Below are 22,740 nucleotides of genomic sequence, written 5' to 3'. Positions count from 1 at the left end.
TTATGGAGGCACTGCAATATCTTGGAAATCAACAAAGCAGACATTGACTGCGACATCATCAAATCATGCAGAGTTGATAGCCCTCTACGAAGCAGGACGGGAATGTGTATGGCTAAGGTCGATGATCAGTAATATCCAAAAGGAGTGTGGAATGAACGCAATAACAGAAGACCCAACCATCATCTTTGAAGACAATACAACATGTATCGCTCAAGTAACTGAAGGATATATTAAGGGAGATAAAACGAAACATATTGCCCCAAAACTGTTCTTCACACATGATCTGCAAAAGGACGAGGAAATAAATATCCAGCAAATTCAGTCTTGTGAAAATCTTGCCGACCTTTTCACCAAATCACTTCCTACGAAGAAATTTGAACAGTTAGTTCACAAAATCGGAATGCGACATCTTCGTGAACTATGCTGAGATCAGGGGGGGTATTATATGTACTGCACTCTTTTTCCCTTCGATCAGGTTTTTATCCCACCGGGTTTTTCCTGACAAGGTTTTTAACGAGGCAGTATACCAAAGCATATAATACTATATCGTTGTACTCTTTTTCCCTAGCTATGGTATTTACCCCATAAGGGTTTTACCTAGCAAGGTTTTTAATGAGGCAACAAATACCTTTTTGTGTATAAGTATGGGCATTCAAGGGGGAGTGTTAGAAGGCAATGTGAATGCCAATAATTGATTTGATGTTACAATGCATATATGAGTCCAACCCTTGTGAACCCATATTGTCTATATGTATGAAATCATTGTACTCTTAGTTGAATACTCATGCTATATATAGAGTGGCATGCAAGAGAAATTTAACGAGCAATACTTATCAGTTCCTCTATCTCCTCTTACTCCTTCATTTCTCCGAAATAAAACTTTCTATCAGTAAAATTTTTAACAGTATGTTTATTTTACTCTTGTTCCTAGTTTTGTCGTCTTTTTATCCTTTCTTCGGTCAATCCTATCATGTGCAATACCCAAAAACAAAGTGACAGAAACAAAAAAAACATAACAAATGTATAATACAACATAAAGTTAGATAATTGTAAAGCTTATACATGGGAGCACCCCAGTTTCTCAAATACTACAGTAGTTTACATTATTTGAGAACATAAAGAACAAAGTTTAAGACCCATCATCAGCTATCTCGTATGAATTAGGATGGGGTGTATTAATGTTCCAGCGATCTAGTTGCTTCTAATATGTAAGAAATGACAAGGCCTCGATTTTCCACCCTAAAATGTACGAAGCCTTCCCCATAAAAATAGACATGCTATAATTCCCTCGTATAACCAATGCAAAATTGTCCAAAATTGGGGAAAACGAAAAAGAATCTGTACAGTTGAAGGATGCACAATTACATCCTTGAATTATTATGTATACCAATCAATAATTAAATAAATGATAGATATACTAGATATTTCCTTCACTAAACTGATCCACTAGATATCTGATCACTATCTTCTCCAAAATTGTAATGCTCATATATTTCCAACAGCATTTCTCTGCAAGGTACAACAGCGCCTAGCTTGATGTTAGCCAAAAATGCACCAGAAAGTTTACGGTGAAGACTGTAAGCCTCATCAGGCGGAGCCGACAATCTGTGTTTAAGCATGGTTGCCCCTAGATTTGAGAGGCTGTGTGTAACATTGGTGGAACGAAAATCATAACCACCGGGTCTTGAAAAAGGCAGGCCAACAACAAAACCCGCCTGAACATGAGCATCCAACATTATATCTGATTCCTCCCCTGTAAGGAAGCCAAGTCTGCGAGACATCTCTATCACAGCATCTCTATCGCAATTTGCACAAGCAACCACCTAAAAATATTTACTTATTCAGATAACTGAAATGGAATTGGAGGATTGATCATATAAATACATTGTAAAATCCAAGAAAGGTTAGACTATCATGTTCAGTTTGGTCTAAAAGAGTTGATAAATTTGCCAAGTGGCCTGCATCGCATCCCATCAGTTATGTCCACCGTGTTTCAAATGTTATAATGTCCCAAGCAGTTATATTTCAGGAAACACCCTACAATCAATTTCCCGAGAAAAGCAACAGGAATTCACCTTATTATTCTGAAAAAGCAACAGAAATTTAAATTTCTGATTACTCTTCCCTTTTCTAATGGAGACTTTCTGACTATTGTGTTTGTGAACATTTTTATGAGAGCTAGACAACAGACAATACTCCGTATCATGCAACAAGGATAAATACACTGCAAGGATAACATATTACTATTCCCCTGGGGATGGTGAGTAAAGAACTAAAACATTACCATTCTTAAATAATCATCTACAAAGGCCTTCGGATAATGTCGTGCAGCTCCAAAGTCAATCAAATTGATCACTCTTGTTGCTTCATTGTACAAAAAGTTGCCCCAATTTGGGTCAGTCTGCAGTGAAGACAGGGTACATGAGAATGTTATCATAAAAGAGAAAGGTTGTCATTTGCAATAGAAAAACTAGAAAAAAACTGCCAGTATATCTTTCACAAACTAGCGAGTTATTAGAGAGCGTGAAAGATGAAATCATAAAAAATGTGAATGATTTCCCATAATAATCAACTCCATAAAGATTAAAAAAGATCAATACTAGCTCACTGTAAACCAGAATCCTGATTTTATTCTGGTACGTATTTTTGTAAAGACTTTGCCACTCCATAAAACCGTACAATACCTAGGCCCCTACTCCATACTACTAATGGGTAACCCAGACAGAGCAAAGCCCTGGCCGTCAACCACCTCCTTACTGCCCACAAACAAGTGAGGCACCTGGAATCTTAGATGCCCTAAAGACAGAGCTTTTATGTTCACATACTAACTGCAGCCAGAAATCTATATCTTTCTTTGCAGCTCAATAGCTCAACGTCAATTCGTGACCTAAAAATTCATAGGAACAAGAGAGTCAAACTCGTCACCTCAATGCTACAAGGTGGATCGGAGTTCAATCATTGAAGTATTGGGGGCTCGACATGAGAGCAAAAAAAGTACAAATACCCTTGAAAGAAACTAAAAGTGAACACTTAAATACCTGCATGAAACGAAAGACAAACAACTCCATCAGAGTCAGGTCCAACAACTTCTTCCCAACATCATTACGAGTCTCCTGATCCAGTGATGCCACTTTATCAATGGGAATTCCTGTCAACATTAATTCAAGAATGTAAAAGATCCAATAGAGCTGTGACGTAATTTTCTGAGAACATGAAAAGACAATTACCTTGCAGTAATGCTAACTATGAGTCAGACCATACTTGGGAAGTCTAGAAGGTCAAGTTCCTAGTTTTGTATAAATTGATGACTTTATCTCTTAAATAAGGTTACACAATGGCAATATTTAATGATCAAAATCTCCGGTCCTTCAGTGTTGTCAGCAGCATACAATTTTATTGTGAAAATTCAATTACAGGTGGAATCTTCAAGATTCAGGCTTGGGTAAACCCACATTAATTGTGTTAGAGAGTGTTTATTCTTCCAAGTCTTCATATCAAAGATTTGATGGGAAATATTCTACTTTTTTTCTACAGCACAATTTACCTATGTCATATGCTGATCCTTTGACTACCGGCAAAGCTGGCAAAGCCCCGTGTGCCACTCGATAAGCCCCATTGCTTAAGTTGAGTCAATCCTTCTCCTTTATGACAATTAATTTTATGCCTCTGGGAATGCTCTTGCTAGCACAACTCTAAGAGCTAAGCAATGCCCCTCAAGTGAACTAACTACATCCCTTAGTACCTTGCCTGATTAATTATGACCCACGTAGAAAAGTGAACACACAACTACAAAAGTTAGTCACAATCATTAGTGAAACCGAACAGTGACTTGACACTATTGTGCTTTAGTTTCCTCATACTGTTGTTGAAGGAAAGCGAGAGTTAAGAGAACACATGTGTCTGCAAAGATAGCTTATTATTGGTAGCCTATCAACTAGGATGCACAAATGGGCCTTGGTGGTTATTTATAGGCCACCTTACTATAGGAACTAGAGTATTCTATTCTAAAACTCACCCCCCCCCCTCTTAAGGGAACTTTCCATACAAAGAAGTTTCTTACAAATACGTAAAAGATAGTTCTACACAGCTCCTAGCTAGACTTTTCTACACAAGAACACAAAAGTGCCTTCCAACGCACTTTAGAACATATAGGACCTTATCTTGGAAATTCACCCTGACCATTATCGTCATTCAGCCAAATAAATTCACCCTGACCATTATCGTCATTCAGCCAAATTATGGCACACCCCAAATCCTAGGCCATTCGGAGCTTGTTTGGTCCACCAAACGGCCCATTATCATGTTACTATCAATGTTGTGTTCAGTGGGAATATTTAGCCTTACCAATATAATGCTCTGCAAGGGGAAGGCTGCGCCAAGGAGCTCATGGTTATCCCCCCTTAGGCCATGATGCTACAATGTTGCCTAGTGACCCACAATGCTTCTAGTGGTGTGGCCATCATGGGTATGTGTCACGGTCCGAGAGTTAGAGTTCTGACACCGGATCGTGCGGCGCGCACTTGTCTATTGACGACAAGGACGCAAGCCTAGAACAAGAGAGGTTCGTGTGCACACAGCAACACGGACCAAGGGTATCTCAAGAAAGCACACGTCAACTACGGGTGCGGAGTTGGGACTTGTGACGGCCGATACTTTAAAGCGGGCACAAGCGGAACCGACGAGATGAAGGCGTGTTTTGAGGGTCTCTTGGTTTGGTGGGGATGCTTTGAAACAAGGCAAGCACAATATCTATAAAGGCTTAGAACAACACACAAGTCTTAAAGCAATAGCAAAGGGGTAGAGAGCTTTGATTCATTAATCATCACTCCCTAAAGAGCTTTATATTGAATACATGGAGAATTACTAGTGAACGTTACAACTACAGTAACACAATAATTCTACCTTAGAGCCTAGAAAGCAAAAAGAAAGACTTAAAAGACAAGACATGAGGAAAATACAAGTAAAAGAAAGAAGAATACATAAGAAAGAGGTTGGATTCTAACATCCTCCCCCACTTAAGCCGTCGACGTCCTCGTCGACTTACAAAGCAAACTCTTAAAGATTCTAGCTGCTTCAGTCTTCTGTTGCAGGGTTGGCCTTGTCCTGGTTCTGATGTTGGCGCGGTAGCTCACGTTGCGGTTGCAATCTTCTGGATCTGGATGATAGGGTTTGAGACGACTAACATGGAAGACGGGGCGAATCCGCATCCACGTAGGCGGTTCAACCTTGTACACATTCCTCCCAATCCGTTTAGTGATGCGGATGGGGCCTTCGTATTTTCGAATTAGGCGACAATCTCTACCTCTGCAAAATCCATGTACCCAACTGCAAAATCCACCGGCATTCTGTTGTGATCAGCCCATTTCTTCATTCGACGAGACACTCTCTCCAGGTAGGCTTTAGCAATGTCAGTGTTTTGCTTCCACTCTCTTGTAAAATCTCGAGCTTGAGCACTTCTTCCGCCCACCCTCCCAGTCTGACACCGTGTGCGGAAGGAGAAGTTGTTGGTCAGCTTAAAAGAGCTTTTGTTGGAGGAAGAGCTCCTTTGAGCGTTGAAGCAAAGTTGTGCCACGTCCAAAAGTCTCACCCAATCTTTCTGGTCAGCGCTTACGAAGTGACGCAAGTATTATTCAAGCAGCCCATTGAATAACAGTGCATCGACACCAAACCCTCCAAGAAGGGCACCCCATTACATGCGAAAGCAGGAATAATGATGAGAGAAGGTATGCGACACAAGAAAAGGAGTTATTAGCCATTGTGCACTGTCTAATAGGATGGAGACACTATTTGTTGGGATCAAAGTTCCCTGTCCGCACAGATTACACCGCGGCGAGTCACTTTCTCACCCAATCCAAACTGACGGGGAACAGGCTCGGTGGCAAGAGACCTTAGCCGACTTTGATGTGGAGTTCACCTATAGAACGGGGTCAAGCAACAGAGTCGCTGATGCCCTGAGTAGGCGTGCCGATCTTGCCGCAATGTACAAGCTAGCCCCAATGGCCGCAAGCAACATTGCCAAAAGATCAAGTACGAGCTTATCTAGCAGATGACCCAATGACAAAAACAATAATGAAGATGATAGAAGAATGGAACACTAGACGCTTTTGGATGGAGAATGGCCTCATCTTCACCCAAAGGCACGAAACTTTTCATCCCTAGAGCAGGTGGATTGAGAAAGATGTTGCTCTATGGGCGGTTCACCCAGGATGGCAGAGAACAGTCTACTCGCGATGGGGTACTACTAGCCATGAATGAAGGAAGATGTCACGGTCCGGATGTTTTGACATCGGATCGCGCAGCGCGCACTTGTCTATTGACGACAAGAACGCAAGCCTAGAGCGGAAAAGGTTCGTGAGCACACAGCAACACGGACCAAGGGTATCTCAAGGAAGCACTCGTCAACCACGGGTGTAGAGTCGGGGCTTGTGAAGGCCGATATCATACTCTTGTGGCCTCCTGTTCTCGGCCCATTTCTTCATTCTCTTTGCTGCCCGCTCCAGGTTGGAGCGGGCAACTTCCATGTTTTGTTGCCACTCTTTCTTGAATTTCCGGGCTTCTCCCTTTTTCTGACGTTGTTATGGTGTAAGGTAAAAGAGGTTGTTGGCCCATCACCAACTCGAACGGACTTCTGTTAGAAGCAGAGCTCTTTTGGGCGTTGAAGCAGAGTTCAGCGACGTCAAGGAGTTTCACCCAGTCTTTTTTATTGGCGTTGACGAAATGTCTCAAATATTCCTCTAAGAGGCCGTTGAATCTCTCTGTTTGCCCGTCAGATTAGGGGTGGTGACTTGAAGACATGTTTAAGTTCGACCCCATTAGTTTGAACAACTCTGTCCAAAATATGCTCGTGAATCTGGTATCTCTACGATGCTTTGAGGCATCCCCCAATACTTCACAATGTGTTTGAAAAACAGCGCCGCTGTCTTCTCAGCACCGTGCACGGGGACGAAGGTAGCATACTTCGAAAACCTGTCGATCACCACCATTTCAACTAAATATTGATCCACCTTAGGTAGACCACTAATGAAATCCATAGATACACTCTCCCACCTTAGGTAAATCACTAATGAAATCTATTAATTGATGCATTGATGATCGATTATTATGTTTTACCCTAGAATGTTATTTATTGGTGAACCTATGCCCAAGGCCTTTATTCATTGATTTCTCTTTACTCTTAATCTCTGTAGTTTAGTTTCCTATCCATATTATTAATTTGTTAGTTAATAATTTAGATTGCTTAAATTATTTAGGAATCGAAAGACCAGTTTCCCTGTGGATTCGACCCTACTTCCCTATCTGCATTAGTTGGAGGATTTAGGAATTACTTTTGATTGGGTGATACGACTTTAGCATGTGAGATATGCTGCTCAAGAAAAGGAACTACTGCTTGAGAGGGTGGAGGCACTATCTGCTCGGATCCAAGTTCCTTGTTCGCACTAACAACACCGCAGCAAGCCACTTCCTTACCCAACCGAAGCTAACAAGGAAGCAAGCACGATGGCAGGAAGTGCTCGCTGATTTTGATGTGGAGTTCACCTATAGAACAGGAGCCAATAATCGGGTGGCGAATGCATTGAGTCGACGAGCTGACTTGGCTACAGTGCAGAACTGCAGATGTTGTCCCCTCTAGTCGCCAGCAATGTTTCTACCTCAGTAAAAGAGCAGGTCAAGCAGCATCTGCCCAAAGACCCCATGACGAGCACCCTTAAGAGATTGATCAAAAACGGGAAGACAAGATGCTTTTGGATGGACGGTGATCTCATCTACACCAAATGCAACAAACTCTTTATTCCAAAGGCGGGAGGCCTGCGGAGGATGCTTCTGAAAGAATGCCACGATACCCTATGGGCAGGTCACCCTGGGTGGCAGAGGACCTTAAGCTTGCTGTCCATAGGTTATTACTGCCAGCAATGAAGGAAGACGTCATCAACTACACCCGAACTTGCCTAGTTTGTCAACAAGACAAAGTTGATTGTCATAAGGCGGGAGGCCTTTTAGACCCTCTTACCGTTCCGACACGTCCGTGGGAGAGTGTATCTATGAATTTCATTAGTGGTCTACCTAAGGTGGATCAATATTCAGTTGTAATGGTGGTGATCGACAGGTTTTCGAAGTATGCTACCTTCGTCCCCGTGCAGAAAGCTTCGGTGCTGAGGAGACAACGACGCTGTTTTTCAAACACATTGTGAAGAATTGGGGGATGCCTCAAAGCATCGTAGAGATACTAGATCCACGAGCATATTTTGGACAGAGTTGTTCAAACTAATGGGGTCGAACTTAAACATGTCTTTAAGTCACCATCCCCAACGGGCAAACAGAGAGATTCAACAGGCTCTTAGAGGAATACTTGAAAACTCCTTGACGTCGCTGAACTCTGCTTCAACGCCCAAAAGAGCTCTGCTTCTAACAGAAGTTCATTCGAGTTGGTGATGGGCCAACAACCTCTTTTACCTCACACCAAGAAAGAGTGGCAACAAAACATGGAAGTTGCTCGCGCTTACCTGGAGCGGGCAGCAAAGAGAATGAAGAAATGGGCCGATCAGAACAGGAGGCCACAAGAGTATGATGTTGGGGACATGGTAATGGTGAAGGTCCTACCGGACAGAACAGTGGAAGAGATCGCAGACTGATCAGGAAATATGAAGGCCTCATCCGCATTACTAAACGGATTGGGAAGAATGCATACAAGGTTGAACCCCCAGCGTGGATGAATATACACCCTGTCTTCCACGTCAGTAGTCTACAGCCCTACCATCTAGATCAAGAAGACAGCAACCGCAACACCAGCAACCGCGCCAAACATCAGAACAAGGATGAAGACAACACAAGCAGCACAAGATTAATCTTTTATGTTTTTCTTTGTAAGTTGACGAGGTCGTCGACATCTTAAGTGGGGGAGGATGTTAAAATCCGCCTCTTTCTCTTTATATCCCTTTCCTTTTCCATGTTTTTTTCCTTATGTTTTACGTTCTAAGTCTTTCCTTTTTATTTTCTAGACTCTAGGGAGTATTATTGTGTTACTGTAGTTTCATTGTTCACTTGTATTTCTCTATGCAATCGATATAAAGCTCTTTAAGGAGTGATTGGTTATTAAATCATAGCTCCTTACCCCATTGCCTTTGCTTAAGACTTGTGTGTTGTTTAAGCCTTTATAGATATTGTGCTACCTAGTTTTAAAGCATCCCCCACCAAACTAAGAAACCTCCAAGAGACGCCTTCATCTCGTCGGTTCCGCTTGTGCCCGCTTTGAAGTACCGGCCGTCACAAGCCCCGACTCTGCACCCGTAGTTGACGTGTGCTTTCTTGAGATACCCTTGGTCCGTGTTGCTGTGTGCACACGAACCTCTCTCATTCTAGGCTTGCGTCCTTGTCGTTATTAGACAAGTGCGCGCCGCACGATCCGGTGTCAGAACTCTCGGACCGTGACAGTTGGTATCAGAGGCGAGGCTCATTCTAAAGTGGCTCAACATGGGGATGCCTGAAGTTGTGAATACGTGGGAAGAGAGAATTGCCCGGCTAGAAGGCAAATTGGAATTTTGGGCTATACTCGAAGAAAGAGTACCCAAGCTCGAAGATATAGTAATAAAACAAGCTGAGTAAAAAGAAAAGCCGGAGTCAACGGTTGATGGGTTGACGGAGCAGGTCAACTTCGTTCAAGGAGTAGCGGACGAAGCTCAAGACAAATGTGCTACCTTGATGCGTGCCCAAAGGGGACTCGAGGGAAGTGGAAGTAAGATAAAACCTCCCAAGCCTCGAACCTTAAATGGGACGAGAGACTCAAAGGAAGTTGGCAACTTCATTTTCGATATGGAACAATGCTTCCGCATATGCAAATTGGAAGATGATCTTAAGGTCGACACGACCACAATGTACTTGGTGGACGATGCGAAACTTTGGTGGCGAACTAAGTACGCTGACATTCAAGCAAAGAGGACGTTGGTAGATACTTGGGTGGATCTAAAGGAGGTGATAGCTCAATTTTACACAGAGAACACGGAGTTCGTGACTCGTACAAAATTGGCCACCTTACAGCACAAGACCTTTTATTCGGGAGTATGTAAAAGAATATTCTGCGTGCATGCTTGAGATCCATGACATGTCCGAGAAGGACCGCTTGTTCAATTTTGTACGAGGCTTGAAAGATTGGGCCCAAAGAGAAATTTGGCGCCAGAAGATTGATACTTTATCGGGAGCCATCGCGGAAAGGCAAGAAACTCTCCAAACCCTCCAAGAAACTCTGGAACAATAAATACAACAAGAGTGGGGGAGAAGGCACCAGTATAGATCTAAGGTGCGGCATCAGAACAACCTTATTAGACTAGACTGTAAGAAGTCCATGCCGAGTTTTCTCCCCCACTCTTGTTGTATTTATTGTTCCAGAGTTTCTTTTGAGGGTTTGGAGAGTTTCTTGCCTTTCCGCGATGGCTCCCGATAAAGTATCAATCTTCTGGCGCCAAATTTCTCTTTGGGCCCAATCTTTCAAGCCTCGTACAAAATTGAACAAGCGGTCCTTCTTGGACATGTCATGGATCTCAAGCATGCACGCAGAATATTCTTTTACATACTCCCGAATAAAAGGTCTTATGCTGTAAGGTGGCCAATTTTGTACGAGTCACGAACTCCGTGTTCTCTGTGTAAAATTGAGCTATCACCTCCTTTAGATCCATCCAAGTATCTACCAACGTCCTCTTTGCTTGAATGTCAGCGTACTTAGTTCGCCACCAAAGTTTCGCATCGTCCACCAAGTACATTGTGGTCGTGTCGACCTTAAGATCATCTTCCAATTTGCATATGCGGAAGCATTGTTCCATATCGAAAATGAAGTTGCCAACTTCCTTTGAGTCTCTCGTCCCATTTAAGGTTCGAGGCTTGGGAGGTTTTATCTTACTTCCACTTCCCTCGAGTCCCCTTTGGGCACGCATCAAGGTAGCACATTTGTCTTGAGCTTCGTCCGCTACTCCTTGAACGAAGTTGACCTGCTCCGTCAACCCATCAACCGTTGACTCCGGCTTTTCTTTTTACTCAGCTTGTTTTATTACTATATCTTCGAGCTTGGGTACTCTTTCTTCGAGTATAGCCCAAAATTCCAATTTGCCTTCTAGCCGGGCAATTCTCTCTTCCCACGTATTCACAACTTCAGGCATCCCCATGTTGAGCCACTTTAGAATGAGCCTCGCCTCTGATACCAACTGTCACGGTCCGAGAGTTCTGACACCGGATCGTGCGGCGCGCACTTGTCTAATAACGACAAGGACGCAAGCCTAGAATGAGAGAGGTTCGTGTGCACACAGCAACACGGACCAAGGGTATCTCAAGAAAGCACACGTCAACTACGGGTGCAGAGTCGGGGCTTGTGACGGCCGGTACTTCAAAGCGGGCACAAGCGGAACCGACGAGATGAAGGCGTCTCTTGGAGGTTTCTTAGTTTGGTGGGGGATGCTTTAAAACTAGGTAGCACAATATCTATAAAGGCTTAAACAACACACAAGTCTTAAAGCAAAGGCAATGGGGTAAGGAGCTATGATTTAATAACCAATCACTCCTTAAAGAGCTTTATATCGATTGCATAGAGAAATACAAGTGAACAATGAAACTACAGTAACACAATATCTATAAAGGCTTACAACAACACACAAGTCTTAAAGCAATAGCAAAAGGGTAGAGAGCTTTGATTCATTAATCATCACTCCCTAAAGAGCTTTATATTAAATACATGGAGAATTACTAGTGAACGTTACAACGACAGTAACACAATAATTCTACCTTAGAGCCTAGAAAGCAAAAAGAAAGACTTAAAAGACAAGACATGAGGAAAATACAAGTAAAAGAAAGAAGAATACATAAGAAAGAGGTTGGATTCTAATAGTATGACATATAGCCCACATCTCATCCTTAGAACTCCTGAAGTGGGTTATAGGTCATACCTGCGTTCAACACTATTACCCAAGTCAATATAACATAGGTCATATGAATTGGTAAATGCGGCTCACCTTCCTTTTTGTAAAATACGTCCTCCGTTTTTTTAAAATCGCACCATTTTCCTTTTTGGGAAGTTATACATTTAATGCACCATCCTTCTATGGTATGCTTTATCATGTGTTCACACTACTAAATAACAATTTGCCCTTATATACATTTGATAATAACCATTATTCTCTCTTTTGTTTGTACTCACATGGGCATTATTGGTATCCCCCACTTTTTACCCCCTTAATTCTTGTGCCCAAAGCGTATGGTGCAATTAAAATTGGAGGAAGTATATAATTTGCAACTATCAAGTCCAGATGGAGTTGTTCAAAGACTCTCTTAGAGTGTTGCAGCTGTAGCAGGTCTGTAATTTTGGGGGACACAAAGGAAGAACATCACTAAGGCAGAGAGCTAGGGAGTGAGGTATCTATCAGCCTGCTACTGGAGAAAAAAACGAGACTGAAATTACCAGTACTTTTTGTTGGGAGACTGTAGTTTGTAGAGCAGAGTAGGGTTTCTGATTTCTTTGTTAACTTATCTAAAAGAATAATTTGAGCTTAGGCTCAAATATACATAGAAGTACTGGCACTCAATATTCTTTCACTAGTTTTTGATGTAGACGTCTCATCCTTTTCCTTTCTTATTAATAGATTTTTCAATTGATCTAAAAACTTTCAAATTTAAAAATAAAGACACACCACCAAATTCCCTCCCTACCTCTACATTCCCTTCAAAGGAAAAAAAAAAAAGACGATATAGCATTTATTTTTTATTTTTTTTTTTGTTTTTTTGCAGATTCAACATCTCTATTTACATGTTTCTCCTCATAAACTGATATATGATAAGAACCAATCTACAAATAGAGACATAAAATTAGTAATATTCAAATGGGTTTTCATGATAGACCTTTGTCCAAACGAATCTAATTGAAGGTAATTCAATGCATGCATGCAAAAGGTAATCTCTAAGAATTTATAAAAGCCTTGAACTGAAAAACACGCTATAAGCAGTGAAACATTGGATTAATAATTTATGTAAATATTATCTTAGATTGGCCCGAGTAAGATGTCTTAGCAAATTCAAAAAACAGACAATTTTATTCCAGTTAAAAAGCATCACACAATTAAGTTTAAGCAACTACCGTGGATAAGCTCGGTTGTCAAGACTCTTTTACTCGATAACTCATCTACAACCAAGGGCACATAAAACCCCTGTTTTTCAGAGAGAAGATTCCGAAATAGTTTTTGGTTATTGGCTTCCAGCACATAGTCACATTCACGTGATAACTCTTCTCTCGCAACCTGCAACAGCATAAATCAACGATAAAATAAGACATAAAATTCAATTGCGAATTCAGGAGTTTGTCCAATGACAATCAAATTAGAGGATTTTTCTTTAAAATATCACATATTGATGGAGCAGTTTACCCAAGGGAACCAATTCGGGTTGAGTCAAGTTCAGGTCATAAATCATTTGGGTTGATTTGGGTAGTTCCATATTTAAATCTATTTGCAATAGGCTATTGTGATTATAGTCATCATTAGACACATTGTTTATCAGGCATAACCAAATCAGATCAGATCAGATCAAATTCAGGTCATGTGATTTCAAGTACAAATTGGGTAGTATTACCGGCTAAGGGTCGGTTTTTCCAGGTCTACACGCAAGGAGAATATGTGGGACACTAAAAAAGATAAAGATAATCTAAAACTCTAGGATATATTTCCCCCATTTCTATTTACTTGACTTTCCTTAAACGAAAATGTCATATTACTTGACCCATAATATAAATGGAATGGTTTTAACTACAAGCTTACATACTTACCCTTAATCACCCCAATCCTAAGCTTACTAAACCCCAAATCTCAAGCCCCTTCAACACTTTTTTATGAAACAGCCACCACCTTCTACATTAAAATCACCACCTTTCCTGCTGTACAACTGCCACCCTCAACGGATATCACCACCCACTCCGATGCATTACCAATAACTCATCAGAAACTGGCACCCTCACTGGAAATCACCAACTAGCCATCCTCCACACCAATTCGCCACTCCTAACTCGCTGAAATCTGCCGCCCTCACCAAAAATCACTACCCAATGCACCAAACTGCCACCCTAACCTGCCAATATCCACCACCATTACCAGAAGTCACATCCCTTTGCACTATACTCCGTCCCTATGACCCTAACTCACCAAAATCACATACCCACCTTACCAAAAAGAACTGCATCCTTGGCCACTAAATCACCCCTTAAACCACCAAAAACACCCACTGCCTAGCACCATCACCTTCACCCTTAGCTCAAATTCTCTCTCTTTAAAGTCTAAACCCGCTAACCATTAGATCCATAGCCTAGCACCACTTTCGCCCAACTCATTATTTATGGTTTGAAGAGAGAATAAGATAACGAAAGGAGAAAGAGAAAGAAAAAAAAAAAAAAGGCAGATCTGAAGGAGGATGAAAGAGATAAGGTTGTAGGAGACAGGAGCGACAGTGGGGATGTGGTCATGGAAGTTAAGCAAGAGGGAGGAGGAGGAGCACTTGACCTGGTGGAAGCAATTAGATATGGATGACGGAGTGGGGTGGTGGTGGCAGTGATGACATGTGGCCGGCGCCGGCGGTAGCAATTGCGGTGGGGTGCCTGTTGGTGTGGTGGGTGAGTGGGTTTAATTAACAAAATTGTTTTGCTACTTAACAAAGGTTATTAAACTACCCACAACACTTTCTCTCCCATCTTCCTTAAAAAGTGTGCCAAGATCTATAAGTCAATTATAGAAATGGAGGAAGTAGTTTGTAACTTCGACACTTTGTATAACAAACTTAGATTTTTGTTAGAGATTTTATTATTCTTAGTCTCCTCCACCATCCCTTTTGCCCTCACCTCCTTACTCTAACCCCCTTCCCTTCAACAACAATGTTGCTTCCTATTACAAAGGAGGCCATGGTCCATGACTGTATTATGCTCTAAGACAATGCTACATGCTGCATTGCTGCCCATGAAAACGACATAGCATTTTCTTACATAACAAACATCAAATGAACCCTGCTACAAAATAAACTTACAAACCGAATTCCTCTATATCCCTTGTAATTGTGTTATATAAAAAATTGTTAAACAGGTTACAAAATTAAGATGATCCAAACCTTAAAGATTTTTCACGCACCTTCATAGCTTGGTCAAGATAAAGTCCCTTAGGAATCAGGTTTGTATAATCCAACAGCAATTTCACATTCTTGATGTCACTTTCAATGCTATCTGCTACTCCTGGGTACTGTATTTTCATTGCTACCTCCATACCATCATGTGTGACAGCTTGGTGAACCTGAAAATTTCAACAGTTATTAGAGTTATTATTAGCTTTTAGATAAGAAACTCAAGAAATCAAAAAAATTAAATTATAAGAGTATGATGCAAATTATTGACACAAACAAACATCCATAAGGCTTGGAAACAAGTCACAGGCCAACTTCATGCAACTATGCAAGTTCACTAGACAAGAACTCATTGCTTCGCACATACGAAGTGGTGCAAGTAGGAGCATCATGAAAGAAGTAATATACTTCCTCCGTTTCATTTTAGTTGACACGTTTTGACTTCTTCCACTTTTCACATAAGTTACTTTGACCTCACTATGTGATTTATTCTAAAGAAAAAAAAAAATAGTCGAGTGGGGTCTTGTTTGATTTGTCTCAATTTCTATTTTTCAATATTAAATTTGTTTGTTGTATATGAAGATATAATTATTTGAAGTTATGCATTGGCAAAGTCGCTAGTAGAAAATGTGTCAATTAATATAAAGCAACTTAGCAAGTACTCCCTCCGTCCCCAAAAGTTCGACCCTTTTAGCTTAATTTGAGTTTCAAAATGATCGACCCATTTGCATTATAACACCTACCAATTTACAATATTATTTGTGCAAAATTAGCTTCTCTATATAAAATTTGGTTTTTTCATGTACTTTTAATACTTTGTCACTCTACTTTTTTACAAACCCCATGTAAATTTATCTTTCCAATATAAGTTTACTTGTTTTTATTTAACTTTCTTAATACCCGTGATCAACTCAAAAGGGTCGTTCTTTCGGAGACGGAGGGAGTACCACTTATTACACAGGGAAGGAAAAAAAAAAGACCTTCTAAATCCTATCTAGGACAAGAGATGTTTGGTCAATCCTAGTGCTACCTAATTTGCTAACCTGAAACGCATTATAAAAACACAATTGACGTGAAATGTATCATTCTCTGTGAGCAAGTTGAAAAGTTTTAACAAAAATATGTTGCAAATCACATCCTTGTTTACATATTAATTCCAAGTTCCAACCACCGGAAGTGCATGTATTATGTACCATATCCAGGCCATACTTGAACTTAATAATTGAAAGAGGGTGAGGAGGAAGAGTGGATTAACCTATAACATTCCAGATTCAAATCTTTCCAAAATTGCTTCTATTAAGGATGTTCCATCAGTGGATTTGACACTTTGGTATAGATAATTAATAGAAATAGAGATGATAGTTTCTAATGTCTAGATCAAATCCCAGTTTTGGAGTTACCTCCCACATTTGAAGGTGAATTGATGTAATGCTGATGTGACAGTTTTCATATCTATCAAATTTACTTTAGAAAATGATTTCACTTTCCCCCTCCCAAGGACATTTGGGAGTAAAGGGCTCCTACAAAGTGTTTTAGATTTAAAGGTAAGGCTTCAACCAAGGATGTTCTAAAAGGATATCTCAGACCTGCAAACTAATTGGCATGTGCAACAGGACCAAGGATCTGCCAATCAGCTCCTTCTTATGCCACTGGTTTCTTTTTCTTAGGACTTCGGCTTCAAAGGTCTAATCTACATGCTTCATGAATAATAGAACTGGTCAAACAGTCAACAGTTGGAGCAGTGCCACTTAAGTTATGCAAATTCCAGTAAGTGGATGATGAAATTATTTCAGGAATGCAAGTCAGCTTCCTTTCCAGTTCTTAGGGGTAAATGGTTAAGCTTTTAGCACTGGTTTGCTGCTTTCTTATTCAGTTCACTAATCAATTACATAAATTCCACATTGCATACAATAATTTGATTCATGGGGAATGTAAGCAAATCAGGTAATTCTAACTTCTAAGTTGTTGGTCAGTGTCACCATACAAGTAATTATATACCGAGAGGGAGTAAAATGATTCCACCTCTTGAAAGTAGAATTCTCATTCACAATAGCTGTAATTCAGGTTATTAATCAAAAGCATCTTCTTCCCTAATTTCTGCCACTCATGATTTCTAAGCTATGCTAATTCGTAGCATCAGATTACAACTTCAAGAGCATTTTCCCTAATTTTATTGGCATCTTTGCATTGCAAAAATCAATTAAAATATATACCATGAACTGCTTAATCAAAAAAATAATCCACCATAGCCCAAATCAACACAAGATTACTGTATTTGCCTTGATTTTGTTAAAAGCATTTGTCAATTAAATCTCTAGCATTTGTTCTAGAGTTACATTGTAGTTACACTGTTCATATAGTATTTCTACTCAATAAAAATCCATTGAAAAGGATTGTGCCAATGACAATTAGCCTACAGCAAAGGTGGCTAGTGGGCTAGTTCAGGCACAACCACCTCAAACTGGCGTGGTATGCCCAGGCTTAATCTGGTTCAACACAGGGAATCGGCATGAATTGGGTGGTTATGTGCAATAGGTTCAAAATTTCCACACAGAAAGTTTGGCCATGGCTCTGGCTACTTCAGGAACCCAGTTGTTAGATACTTCATATAAGATTTAAGAAGATAAGACAAAAGTAACTTGCTACTCAAACATAATGAATGTAACTGCACAAAATACCTGACCAATACTTGCAGATGCCATGGGTTCATAGTTAAAACTCCTCAACTTTGAAGACCACTGAGGCCCTAATTCAGCATCCAAGACTTGATTAATTTGGCTCCTTGGCATCACGTCAGCGCCTTGACGGACTATCTCCAAAGCAGCCAAGATCTAGCAATGGAGAGAACCAAATACATCAGAACTCCATAATTACTTTATTTACTGATTTCCTACGATTAATCTGAAAAAGAATCAGTCCATGAAAATAGGGCTTAAATTTAATATATTGTTTACTATTTTACTTCAAATGAAATTCTGTTCTATACATATAATTTTATATCACAAAATTAATTGAAACCTCCACATCACAAGCCTGAGAATTGCATGCCAATTACATCGCACAATAGTAAAATACAGCATTATTCCTTTTGATAGAAAATTAAGTTTTTTGGAGGGATGAAAATGTCGAGGAAAAAATTAAAGATATCTAGAACCTAAAAATTCACTGATCAGTGAAAGAAGAAACAGCAGCTGGATCCAAGGCAACGGTGTTGACAGCATGGAAAGGGGTGAGACTCAAGTGACAGTTTGATATTCCTCCACAAGTCCATAATTCCATATCTCTTCTCATTGTTGCATATCAAGATGTAGATGCATCTCATTAGAGATTAACCAGCTGCTTCGCTTGTTTCAATGTCACTTGGTGGCTCAATTTTATGCACTTAGGTTTATCTTAATAATATTAAGGAGTGTGACTCAACTCACTCAAGTGATACTGTGACAAATAATTATTCTTTTATATCTTATCTCATAAATGCATTGTTATATGTTTGCATATCCCATTAAATATTTACAGTTGCTTTGCTTGGTTCAATGTCATAAGAAGGTTTTCTATCATTGAACACAATAATACTGACGGAAAACTGCATAATTTAATTTTTTTGGAGATAGAATATTTATTTATTTTTTACAATTATAATAATAAATTGGAAAGCATAACAGTACTAGAGCAAAAGTGCTCTTCATATTTATAAAGTAAATAAATAAACTTCAAAACCTAAAGCGTCAGTAAATTACTAGATTATAGAAACAACCAGACATAAAAAAGGCTTAATTATAAGAAGGAAGCTAGTACCGGAGCAGGTACAAGAGATTCATCTTGTATACTCAACATCTGCCCTATCTTCAGTGCTGCCCCGCGCATTCTACAAAGAGCAAGTGCTAACCGTTCTGCATTTTTTTTCAGATAAAAATGAAGAAGGAGACTGGTTATCCGGTGAATCAGGCCTTCCTAAAAATAACGTCTTGGCAGATTCTTGGACACTTCCCCAGGCAAGACCAGCTCCTAGACTAGCAAACCTGCCAATCCAAAAGGTATATTTTAGCATTTTAATGAAATTTAGTGTGATCATGAGTGAATCCGCAACATGGAAAGATGGCAGGCAAGCTCAGCAAGCAACACGCACAAACATTCCCAGGAGAGTGGGTAACAATGTAACATATAATTACAAATAATAACCATAACTCATAACAATAACAACCTCACTTAACAGGCTTACACGTGCTAAATTATCAAATAGGAATCTCAACTCTCAAGAGCAAGCCATGCAAGGTTGCATACAAAGAAACTTAGAAAACAAAACTCCTAAAGAAAAATAAGACACTAACCCAAGAGCCCTGGAGAAGGGTGTAGCAGGCACTTTTCTTTCCCTAGGCTTCCGCCTCTTCAAAGGGATGGTAGTGCTGGAGGCAGAGATGGGAGTGTCGGCGGTTTGACCTTCCCCCACACCCATCAATTGACCAGCCGCAGATTTGGCTCCTACATGTGCATTGAAATCAGGCTGATTCACTGACTCTGATGCTGGAGATGAAACAAATTGTTCAGACGAAGAAGCAGCAATCGAATCACCAGTAGAAGCAATCTCTGAACTTGAAATGACCTCTTCCCTGAAGGCAGAACTATTTCCAGTAGTAGAGACAGCACCACTATCAAAATAAACAATAGAGTCTCCGGCTTTCTTAGAAGACTTTGGCTTACTTGCTAACGGTTCACGTTGGTGAACCTGTACCTTTCCTCTTGTAAGGCCAAATATGCTTGCAGATTTCTTAATGAAAGATTGTAGTGCATCTCTTGAACCATCGCTTGCTCCTGAACGTCTCACAACCTCCCTGGCTACTAATGATAATCCCTCAGCGACCCTACTCATGTCTCTCATTGTTGAACTCATGGAATATGTTTGTGCCTTTTAGTGCTTAAAGTATAATGCATATGGCAAGAATCTTGTCTGGCGGTATTCCTATATCATCATGTTGACTGGAGGACCATCTTTCTTTATAATAACATAAATCTCAAACCAATTGGTATGGTAAAATATCTGTCCATGAATTTAAGTACTCAGTGAAAATGACGGTAATTTTATATGAAAATGATGCATAATAATCCAACATTACATGATGATCTACAGAAATTCTACAAATGATTGCACAAAGTAACACTGGAAAAGGATCTCTTCACAATTGTAATAGCTACACAAGAATCAAATAGGGATATAATTATTACTTTACTTCATCCTACTATCTTGTAAAAGGGGAACTGGGTGTAAGGGATATATACATATTGCTATCAAAGAAGTGTGATCTCCAAGGTTACCCACAAGCTACAAATTTACAAAATTTGAACAGGTGAATTTGATCTACACCGCTCCTTTGCAAAATAAAATGAAGTTTGCAGGTTGGAATAAAGTTCAATTGTTAGGCAGAACAAGAACAGATGTTTATGAATATAATTATGAAATAATTGAAGAACAGAACCAGAAAAATGTATATAATTAATGGAGAACAGTAACATGAGGACTGATATTCCAGCTCAAGTTTGTACTTCGATTGAATTCATCAGATTGCACCTAATGGTGACTGAATGGACTTGCAACTAGTTTGAATTTCAATATCGTGCCACTGACATCGTAGAAAGTTCACATAAACACAATCACGTTATATGTGCACAGATTAGCGAACACATAGTCTGTCAAATTGAAGTCATTGCTGATTTATAGTCATTGTATGATGTATTACTTATCCAATTCGACCACGAATACAACAACGAAGCAAGGAGAAACAACATTAAGATCACAATCTATAAACCTCATTACCATGAATAAAAATATAATTCAGAAAAAGCTGACTCTCACTCTATAACCAACACCCAAATCATTCAAACTAATGTAACAAACTTTCATCATATCATATGTCAAAAATAAATAAAAAACTTGTAATTCAAATCAAATGACGCATAACATAAAATACATGCAAGAAGATTGTATAATGAATCTCTAATATCCACCAAGATGAAAGAATATTGTAATATCAATTTCATAATCAATTACACAAATCAATAGGAGCATAACCTAGAATATGATAAATTTATTGAATCCAAAATCGAAGGAATTGATTGTAAATGAAGAAATGGAGCTCCAAAACAGGGAAATTTAAAGGAAATGCGAATGCAATGTGATTAAGAGTGGGAGAGGAGAGAGAATACGAAGATCCTAACCTTTTTTTTTTTCCGGTGAAGGAAGACGAACAACGGTGGGAGTGAGTATGAGATGGGAAGGCGGGGTTGAGAGGCAGCCACGAGTAGGCAGACCCAAAAATATGCAAAATTCAATTCTCTTCTTTTCTCTTCAAAAAAGCGTTGTAATACGGAGTTTTTTTATTTTTTATTTTTTTTTGAAGAAAAAAAAGCGTTGTAATATTAGAGTGAGGATAGATCAAGTAGTTAGAGACTACAAGCTTTCCTATCGATTTCAAGAGAGAAAAAAAAGAAACAAACTTGTATTATTAAAGTTCGGAAATTTGAAAGATTTTTCTCGAGAATAGCACAAACGTATAGGGCATTATTACACTATACGTAGAAGTAACTTTTTAAAATAGAGGTACATATATTATTATTGAAGCACATTAATGAATAATGAATAAAATTACATAGACCATCTTTAGAAATATATAGTACCATAAAAATAATCATAAAAATTAACTAACTAATGAAAGTATTTTAAAAAGCATGACACTTTGATCGTACAAGTATTAGGTAAAGTAGATAAAACATAGTTGGGATTACTATTGGGGATGACGGGTGGGTATAATTTGTGAATTTTGTACCATATAAATCTCTGTTGGACGAGTATGGATATGACTTTAGTAATAACGGATCCAGGGGCGGGCCTACCCAGGCCTCGGCCCGCCCTATGCTGGATACATTCAGTATATATAAATAATTCTTATGATATCGTAGGCGTTGGATTTTAATCCCACAAATAGCATTTTTTTTTCTTTTGTCCTATATTTTGTTTTTTTAATAACTTTCTATTACTTCATATTTTATACGGCCCGCCCTATGTATACATCCTAGATCCTTCCTTGGACTTTAGTGAGTAGTGAATCAATATGGATATCAAAATCCAACGCATTATGGATAGTGGGGAGGTAATAGGTATACAAATGTTAGATGTATATGGATATCAGGGAGGGGTATTCACACCGCCCCATTTTCCATCTCTAAGTTTTTTTTTCCCTATTGATTTAAAGTCTTATTCAATCAAATGCTCAAAATTTCTTGAGTGTGCAAATTGTCAAAGCATTACCCTCACACCCATCCTCCATCACAATTCACAACCACATTACACCCATCCAACACTCCTTTCTTCTTACCCAAATAAAAGAATACAAAACCAAGCAAAGCTTGATAGAGTTGGTGGGAAACTCACGTTGTGACTTTGAGATCACGAGTTCGAGCCCTACCTACTACAAAATTCTTGAGAGTAGGGGGATTCACTTACCTCCCCCCTCTACTCTCAAGCGATGATTTGCCAGTAGGGTCCTTTTTCTTATCTTTAAAAAAAATAAAAGAATACAAAAGTAAAACTTTCATAGCCAATTACCCAATCCTTATCAACCT

The 22,740-nt window shown here is 39.5% G+C and overlaps 1 protein-coding gene across 1 annotated transcript; it reads right to left on the bottom strand.

Moving 5' to 3' along the window:
• Nucleotides 1-997: 997 nt before the first annotated feature.
• LOC110685555 (protein ABC transporter 1, mitochondrial-like) lies at nucleotides 998-21,663 on the bottom strand. The gene is given in 10 exon segments (XM_021862103.1): nucleotides 998-1,823; nucleotides 2,285-2,401; nucleotides 3,039-3,148; nucleotides 13,109-13,268; nucleotides 15,138-15,296; nucleotides 17,805-17,957; nucleotides 18,922-19,026; nucleotides 19,028-19,145; nucleotides 19,455-20,161; nucleotides 21,337-21,663. Coding segments are annotated over 9 exon segments (1,872 nt in total). The 5' UTR covers nucleotides 20,015-20,161; nucleotides 21,337-21,663; the 3' UTR covers nucleotides 998-1,433.
• Between the last annotated feature and the right edge of the window lie 1,077 nt (nucleotides 21,664-22,740).

The sequence above is a fragment of the Chenopodium quinoa genome, unplaced genomic scaffold (assembly GCF_001683475.1).
Source record: "Chenopodium quinoa cultivar QQ74 unplaced genomic scaffold, ASM168347v1, whole genome shotgun sequence".
Lineage (NCBI taxonomy): Eukaryota > Viridiplantae > Streptophyta > Magnoliopsida > Caryophyllales > Amaranthaceae > Chenopodium > Chenopodium quinoa.
Note: the sequence above shows the minus strand (reverse complement) of the source record. Positions and strands in the feature narration are given on the sequence as shown.